Consider the following 8,746-nt stretch of genomic DNA (forward strand, 5'->3'; position numbering starts at 1 on the left):
AAAGGGGGGAAAATGAATAAAGCATATTACGAAAGAATAGTAGCACAAACGCGGAAGTAAAGTTTTTATTTTTTTATTTTTTATTTTTATTTTATTTATTTATTTTTTTGCAATTTTAACAAATAGAAGATACAATAACACACAAACAATCTTTCAGACAATACATAAATTATGGCACATTAGTCAATAAGAGAAATTATATAAAGAATAATCCAAGAAAAGGGGGAAAAATGAATAAAGCATATTACGAAAGAATAGTAGCACAAACGCGGAAGTAAAGTTTTTATTTTTTTATTTTTTATTTTTATTTTATTTTATTTATTTATTTTTGCAATTTTAACAAACAGAAGATACAATAACACACAAACAATCTTTCAGACAATATAAATTATGGCACAATAGTCAACAAGAGAAATTATATAAAGAATAATCCAAGAAAAGGGAAAAAATGAATAAAGCACATTACGAAAGAATATTAAACATGGCACGAACGCGGAAGTAAGGTGATAGACTTTCTGTAAATGTGCGAGACTTCAGATTTATTGTCCGCTAGGGAAATAACGAGAAGAATATCAAACTGTAACTGTTTGCGCTACAAACCAGCGTGTTTAAGACAATGCATTAAAATAATATGCTAAGAAATACCAGTTTGAAATATCAAGCAGCATAACGAACTTTTTTTTTTTTTTTAATGAATTTTAATAAGAACAAAACATGATTTACATACAAGAGTACATATAGCAGCATTTAACGAGCTGTTTTGTATAGCTAAAATGACTGGAAGCGAATGACACTGGATACCAGACACATTAGAGCCGCGCCCGCTTTTAACTGAAAAACAAGAAACCTGTTTTATTTAGATTTATTTACTTATTTTTCAAGTTTTAGAGGATGCATCCCAAACAGCAGGTGGCGCTGTATCATTTGTATCGTTTGTATAGACTTGAGGAGGAGGGAAAGTTCGAATCAGATGAGGAAGGAATAAGCTGTGGATTTAATACTGTACACTTGAAATGGTATCTGTTAACTATATTTCGAGTCGTTGACATGTCTGCTGCTATTCCCTGTTTAGTTGATAGATGGAGTGAGGAGAATAACAACATAATGTTGACTTGGAAGGTACTGTAGCAAAAGTATTATTGTGTCGTTTACAGTGAAATGACCTTGCGCTTAAACACATGTGCCGTTTTCCATTGCAGCAAAATGAAGATAACCTTGAGCCAAGTCAGGATATTCGGAAGCGATGCTGTTCAGAAAGCCTTAAACTGCTTCAGAAAATTCAAGGTACTATCATGTGTTACTTTTGATGGCGATATTGTCAGAAGCTCATAACCATATTGTGTTTACACAGGAGTTCCAGCAGATACTGAACGACTCAAACTTGAAATGACAGTTTCATATAATACGCTTTTATTCTCGTTGGGTTTCTCCAACCCCAGTGAGATTGAGGAGAGTCTCAACCACACATTATTAAGAGGTAAATAAAGCATTGTGTTGTTGTTTTAGTATTATTGATTTGTATGCAGTATGTTTTATGTTCCCTCTACCTGTCTGTTTCTGTAGCTTTAGAGGCTGCAGGATCTCAGGTGTCCTGTTGTGATCCAGTGAGGTTGTGGGAGGCTGTTCTACAGACTTTTGGCACCTCAGTCTATGCGCCTTTTGTCCACAGACTTCTGCTGATTCAGTGGGCGCTGTGGCTCATGCACTGTCAGTTAGAGAGAATTCTTACTCTTCTGACACAAATTAACCACAAGGTATTATTTTTATTATCTTTATAAAAATAATTTGAAGACTCCCCTCAGCGAAATCACAAACTCAATATTTTATATCTGTGTACTTGTATCTGTGAATATTTCAGGCAAAAAAACTCAAGATAAGTCTCAATCCTGAAATGTTCTGCATGTAAACTATACTTACCTAGGTAACCCCCAAAATGATTTAGTACTGAGACTCGATACCTTCTCAGAAGAGCTAGAGAGAGAGAAGCTAGAACCATCCTGAGCTGAGATATTTAGGTTTCTGTGGACGTCTGCATAACCTGCCATGGCACAAAAACTGATGGTTTTGCAATACTAATACATAGAGATAATCACTCAAAAAATATGTAAGAAGAATAAGAAAAAAGCTATTCTTTTTAAGAATGTGTAATTGACTGCTATACTACATTCTGTCATTCTCGTCTCATCTCAGAGAGAGCATTCAGCACCTGTGAATCTGCAGACAGAAACACGAAACCTTGCTTTGAGCATGGAAGAAGACTCCTCGCTAAGGGTTGCAATGGCAGCAAAGGACCTCAAGGATCTTTTGCACATCTGCACTGTGATATGTCAAGGTATGAAATGTCTGAACTAAGATGTTGACAGTATGATGAAACCTTTGTTTATGTAAATATTTCTAAATTACGTAGATCCATATATTAAAGGTCCCGTTTTTCGTGGTTTTTTGAAGCTTTGATTGTGTTTATAGTGTGCAATATAACATGTGTTCATGTTTCGCGTGTAAAAAAACACAGTATTTTTCACATAATTTACTTATCTGTATACCGCTGTTTCCACTGTCATAAAAACGGGCTGATGACTTCCTTGTTCTATGAAGTCACTCCTTCAGAAATACGTAACGAGTTCTGATTGTGCCAGCGGTTCCTGTGTTGTGATTCGACAGCTCTGAGCGCACCGTGCCCGGAAAAGTCACACCTCTTACCATAACGTGGAGATGCATGCGCTCAGTGTTATTGTAAACATGTCTTTAATTTTACCCTATCAATTTGAGCCGGAATCAGACACGGTGATTGGACTGCAGGATGAAAATAACAGCGTTTCGACGACATGACGACAAACACACTCTACAAACGCAACTCTTGTGTATTCCTGTGGGCGGAAGTTAGTCAAAAAACTGTTTTAGTGACGTCATTAAAGAAGGAAGTAGAGGGATGTAGTCCAAACTGGCCTTTCGATGTAGGCGACTTCTGTTAAATAAAATATCTCACTTGGCATTGAACTTTGAGCTTTAAAATTGTATAGATTTTATTTATACTCTAACAACAACATTACACACTAACTAAAGTTTGAAACATGGGATCACGAAGAACGGGACCTTTAATGTCACAAGAAATATTCAGTACATGTAAATGTTGTTATATGACAAAAGATTGTATTTATATAAGAAATAATATAGTTGTATTTTTCAATTTCTTAGCCAGTTAAAACAATAAATAATAGAACTGCCATTAGTCCTAAAATGTGTTTGTTGGTTTAGGGGTTGAACAGATGAAGATGGAGAAATTTTCTGAAGCCCTTGAGGCTTTTCAGGAGGCTAAAGGCCTCCCAAGTCCCAGAAGTCTCTTGGCGCAGATCCACACCCTTACAGGCCAGAGTTTTGCTAAGCTTGTAAGAAGCTCTGTTCTGCAATCTTCCATCCAATGAACCCTGAACTAAATAGACCTAAATAGACTAAATCTTGAACCAACAGTTACTGAATTAGTTCCTGTTTATATTTGATTAATTGAATTAAGTTTGTTTGATTGATGTGTGCTGGGTCAGAATTTCTCTCTTGAGGCTCTATTTTTTATGTCCATGCAGGGTCAGCCCCACTGTGCTCTCCACTTTTATCGGAAGGCTGTGGAGGTGGATTGTGCATGCCATAGTGCCCTTTATCAAAGTGCTCTGGTGTTTAGACAGCTTGGCAATTCAAAGGCAGAAATTGAGGCCTTGCATCTTCTTTACTCAGTAAGTCATTCTGCACACAACTGACCAATATTATTTCATGCAGTGTACCTTGTGCTTTACAGCATGTATGCATTTACATAAAATCATTAACTGCTTGTGATAACTAGGGCTGTCAAGCGATTAGAATTTTTAATCTAATTGCACAATGTGGCTATTAAAGGGTTAGTTCACCCAAAAATGTCATTAATGACACTTCTGCTCCGGACAGTGACGCTGCTGACGTGTTATGTAGTGCGCCCGAGCTTCGTTTATAGTCTGAGGGAGACACACGCTGTATTCAGGCTATTCTACATTGTTTGTATTTTGGTATTGCTATATTTTTGGTGCGTAGGTGTGCATGTCGCGGATGTCCTAATCGCGTCACAGTCCGGAGCAGAAGGGGGCGGTAATGCACCAATAAGCTGGATGCCAACCGCCGTAGAAGAAGAAGAAGCAGCGTCACTGTGGATATACACAGACCCGGAAGAGGAGACAATGCTGAATAAAGTCGTATTTTTTGTTATTTTTCGACCAAAATGTATTTTAGATGCTTCTAACTAACCCACTGATGTCACATGGACTCCTGTGATGATGTTTTTATTAGGGCTGCACGATATATCGCATGAGATTGTCACGCGCATTTCGTCAGTAAAGCCGGTTCCCTGATTACCGCTAAATCGCCATCACCTGCTTTCAAATGGAGCGGCATTTAATAGACAGATGATGGCGATTTAGCTGTAATCAGGGAACCGGCTTTACTGACGAAATGCGCGTGACAATCTCATGCGATATATCGCGCAGCCCTAGTTTTTATTACCTTTCTGGACATGGACAGTCTACCGTACATACACTTTCAATGGAGGGACAGAAAGCTGTCGGACTAAATCTAAAATATCTTAAACTGTGTTCCGAAGATGAACGGAGGTCTTACGGGTGTGGAACGACATGAGGGTGAGTAATTAATGACATAATTTTCATTTTTGGGTGAACTAACCCTTTAATTAATCACAAATTATTCACACATCAAACTTGGCTGAGAAATTACCCCCGAAATATCATTTAAAGTCATTATTGTGTTAAATGAGAAAAGCATCAAATAGACATTTCAAAAAGTTGCTTTAGAAAACTTAATGGATTTTTTTTTATTAATATGGAAATATAAAATACATTTTTAAATGAAATTAATAACAGTTCTGGTTTTATAGGTAATATTTTCATTGGCAAAATTGAGTAAAAGCAGACAATATTGTGTCTAAAATATAACACAATATATTTACTTCTTATTTATTGAAATATATCACATTTGCATATTACATTTTACATATTACATTTGTTACTTGTGTGACATTGCTTAACTATATCATGGTATGAATATGAGACAAAAACCTCATACAGGGGCATACAAAAAGCCCTGATATCTTGAATTTTCTAACTGCATTCTATGGGCTCCATCACGCAATGAGTTGTTGCCCTGCATCATGTTTGTCACCAGTCAACTTTATGAAATGTACTACGTAGGTCTGGAGTGGGGCAGGTGCATTAATAGTTTAAACGCGTTATTTTTTCCCATAACTAATTAAGTAATCGTGTTAAATCAGCAGCCCTAGTGATAACAAATTATTAACTGATGTCCTTACTTCACACACACCACATAACAACTTATAATGAACAACAAGTACAAATAATGAAGACAAATAATTTGTGAGTACCAAAGGTCTGTATATCATGACTAGCATCTTCTAGCATCAATAAAGTAAACTTAAACAAATACATTTGAGTAGAACAAGGACTGAATTGAAGAACGCTGGTTTCGCTTTAAACAGTAAAGAATGTTTCACATTCTTACATAATATTTCAATGAATGTATTTCCTGCATGCTATGTAGTGTCATTTTAAAATGTGTTAGTTAAATAATACTTTCTCTTGCTTTGTTTACAGGCAGTCCAGCTGCAGTCTGATAAAAGTTCACCTAGTGCGTCACTGGTCTCTCCAGCTATGCTGCTTGGTGGTGAACAGATGACCTTCATTAGCAAAGTCCCTTCCTCATCTATTATTCTTCACATTTTGGCTCACACATGTGTGTTCAATGGCAGGCAAGTGATCCCACAACAAAGACCAATGCTTGACTAGATTATCAAATATGAATATTCAATTATTTAATAATACTTTTATGGAATACTTAACCTCTAAAATATATTTTTGTGTGAATCAGTATTTCAGATGGTGTTGAGTACTATCTTGATCTGTTGGCGTCACTGCAGTCAGATGGCAAAAATCTTGTAAGGACTGCACTTTTTCAGGCATCAGTTTCAGAAATAATGCATATAAAGTGATGTTCAAGTGAAGTCATCTTTATTTATATAGCGCTTTATACAATTCAGATAGTTTCAAAGCAACTTCACAGTAATAAACAGGAAAATAACATAATCAGTGATGCAAACTACAACAAATATGATACAACAACGACCTGTCTATGTTTCAGGTATCCACAGCGGATGGCACTTCTTTTCCCAGAATCCCAGTGGTCTACCTTGAAGCAGGATTTGCTTTGTTGAAAGCTCAAAGGTATAGTGATGCTCTTGTGGTCTGCGAGGAGGTCATCACCAGCACTTTAGACTTAATTCCCGAGAGGCTGCTGCTTGATGCCGTTGAAAAACAAAAAATATCTGACTCCGATGTTGTACTCGACAAGGTTGACTTTGTGTTATGGGCTGGTGCGGCCCATCTCCTTCAAGCACAAGCCCACTGGAAACTGAAGGACACCAAAGAGGCTATTACAAACTTTACAAGGTACAATGTGATGAGAGCTTCATTCCGTACCTAGCAGTGTTGGCAAAACATGTTTAGTCCAAATAATTTTTTAAATGTTCACTTCCTTTCAGAGCGATTAATCAGTTGGTGAAAGTGTTTATTAAACAGAAAGGTAAATAACCTTTTTCTTTCTAGACTGCGTAATCATACTAAGCATGTCTGTCTTTGTTTGTGAAGTATCATCCAGGTTGAAAAACACAGACCTACAGCTATATTTAACTATACACAAAATATTTTTATCCTGAGGTCTTCATCAAGTATCTATTTATAACAGATCTGCATTCAAGAGATGAAGCTTTTTTCCCCTTTTTATCATAATGAAGCCACATTTGATATGTGAACTTGCTTTATTGTCTTCATTATCTTTCATGTATCATTACTTACATGGTTTCATCAAACTTTTAGACTGGAAACAAAAACATCTTGGAAACACTGAAGCAATGGTTGAAAGAATGGTGACTTTGGAAGCAGCAAAAGGACAAGCACTAGCTGGTAGAGGGCTCTGCTTTTTGGAAAGAGGTCAATTGAAGGAGGCCCTGAGAGATCTTCATCTCAGTCTCCAGATGTCACCAGGTTTTCAGCTGATATGCTTTCATTATAGTGAATCAGTGTGGCTTGTTTGTTGTGCTTAATCTGATACATTGCCCTGTCCTTCTCAAATTTACGTGTGGAATTGAATTTCACTAGGTTGTAAGAATACTGAAATGTGGCTAACTGAGGTCTTGTGGAGGCTTGATCGTAGAGAGGAAGCATCAGCACACTGGAGAGAAGCCCATAGTACTTCAGATACACCTAAGTCAATGTAAGCTACTGGACAAGTCAAATATGTCATACTGTGTGACTTTTTCACATGAGAGTCACACATCATTGCAATCTATGGTATCTGTAACTGGTGTGATGATTGTTTAGTAATTTTTTGACTTGCGTTTCAGAAACCTACCACTGTATTTGCAAGCGTGGCAAGAGGACACAGCTTTTGACTTCACTGACTTGAAAAAGAAAATAGACGAATACATTCATGCCAAAAATGTAATGACATAGAAAGATGCCAGAGAGGATGCTCATCTTTTTTGGTGCATAACTACAACGCAAAAGGCCGTTTTAATTGTGTTGTCTAATTTTTCTTTTCAGATGTAACCATGTAGCATACTTATAGCCCTGCTACTATAGCTGAAGTGTCATCCCTTAAACAAAGTTACAGAGCTGTGCTAATCAGAGGGCAGGATTTTATTTCATGCTACAATGACTCTGTTGACATTTTGTTCAACCATTGCCAATGAGGTTGCATTCCACTTGTCAGAATGAATGACAAGAGAATGGAATCAGAGAACTGGAATCAAATTCTTTGTATATATTATACATCCAAATAAAAAAAAGTCTGAATGGTTAAAATGGGGATTTTTTGATTAGCATCTTGTTTTTGGAATAGACATGAAGCCCTTTTATCTATTATCTAAAAAATTGTATTGAAAAGGATTTGAAATGTATTAACTCTTTAATTGTTATATCATATGCTCTTTATTTTAACCCAGACACCTGCATGTAAGTACAAAAAAAATGAGAATCAAAAATCCAGTATCTCAAAATATTTAGAATATTTCCTAAGATCAATCAAAAAAGAATTTACAATACAGAAATGTTCAAGTTCTGAAAGTACAATGTTCATTTATGGACTCAATACTTGCTCCTTTTAGCACAAATTACTGCATCAATGCAGTGTGGCGTGGAGGTGATTAGCCTGTGGCCCCGCTGAGCCATTATTGAAGTCTGTTTTTCTTCTTCCTCTTGACAATACAGGTCAGGCGAGTTGCCTGGCCAATCAAGCACAGTAATGTCATGGTCAGCAAACCAGTTAGTAGTAGTTTTGGCATTGTGGGCAGGTGCTACATCCTGCTGGAAAAGGAATTCGGCATCTCCAAAAAACTTTTCAGCAGATGGAAGCATGAATTACTCTAAAATCTCCTGATGGACGACTGTATTGACTTTGGACAGTGGACCAACACCAGCAGATATGGCAACCCAAACGGCTGAAACTTCACACTGTATTTGGATTCTGTGCCTCTCCACTTTTCCTCCAAACTCTGGGACCTTAATTTCCAAATGAAATGCAAAATTCACTTTCATCTGAAAAGAGGACATGGGACCACTGAGCAACAGTCCAGTTCTTTTTCTCCTTAGCACAGATAAGATGCTTCTGACATTATCTTCATATTCACATTGGTTCAGGAGTG

General features: G+C 36.8%; 1 protein-coding gene across 3 annotated transcripts; it reads left to right on the plus strand.

The window, feature by feature from the left end:
* The first annotated feature begins 522 nt into the window (after positions 1-522).
* On the plus strand, positions 523-7,907 carry fancg (FA complementation group G). 3 transcript variants are annotated; one of them, XM_048188251.1, is made up of 15 exons: positions 538-1,119; positions 1,200-1,284; positions 1,352-1,477; positions 1,564-1,754; positions 2,191-2,332; positions 3,256-3,386; positions 3,579-3,725; positions 5,643-5,797; positions 5,917-5,983; positions 6,187-6,494; positions 6,587-6,627; positions 6,921-7,088; positions 7,203-7,317; positions 7,448-7,544; positions 7,647-7,907. In XM_048188251.1, the coding sequence occupies exons 1-15, from the start codon at positions 892-894 to the stop codon at positions 7,650-7,652; spliced, it is 2,007 nt and encodes a 668-aa protein (XP_048044208.1). In that variant the 5' UTR covers positions 538-891; the 3' UTR covers positions 7,653-7,907. The 3 variants fall into 3 exon arrangements, 2 of the variants coding, with proteins under 2 accessions (XP_048044208.1, XP_048044207.1); XR_007184601.1 differs by lacking the exon at positions 7,647-7,907 and having other exon boundaries at positions 523-1,119; positions 7,184-7,317; positions 7,448-7,507; XM_048188250.1 differs by having other exon boundaries at positions 540-1,119; positions 7,448-7,907.
* The last annotated feature ends 839 nt before the right edge of the window (positions 7,908-8,746 follow it).

This window comes from Megalobrama amblycephala, linkage group LG4 (genome assembly GCF_018812025.1).
Source record: "Megalobrama amblycephala isolate DHTTF-2021 linkage group LG4, ASM1881202v1, whole genome shotgun sequence".
NCBI lineage: Eukaryota > Metazoa > Chordata > Actinopteri > Cypriniformes > Xenocyprididae > Megalobrama > Megalobrama amblycephala.

Bases quoted from the DNA above. Each gene is read 5' to 3' on its own strand.
- fancg (XM_048188250.1), top strand. From the start codon at position 892: ATGCATCCCAAACAGCAGGTGGCGCTGTATCATTTGTATCGTTTGTAT. The intron at 1,285-1,351 runs GTACTATCATGT...GTGTTTACACAG, and splicing joins ACTGCTTCAGAAAATTCAAG to GAGTTCCAGCAGATACTGAA. The intron at 6,628-6,920 runs GTAAATAACCTT...TCAAACTTTTAG, and splicing joins AGTGTTTATTAAACAGAAAG to ACTGGAAACAAAAACATCTT.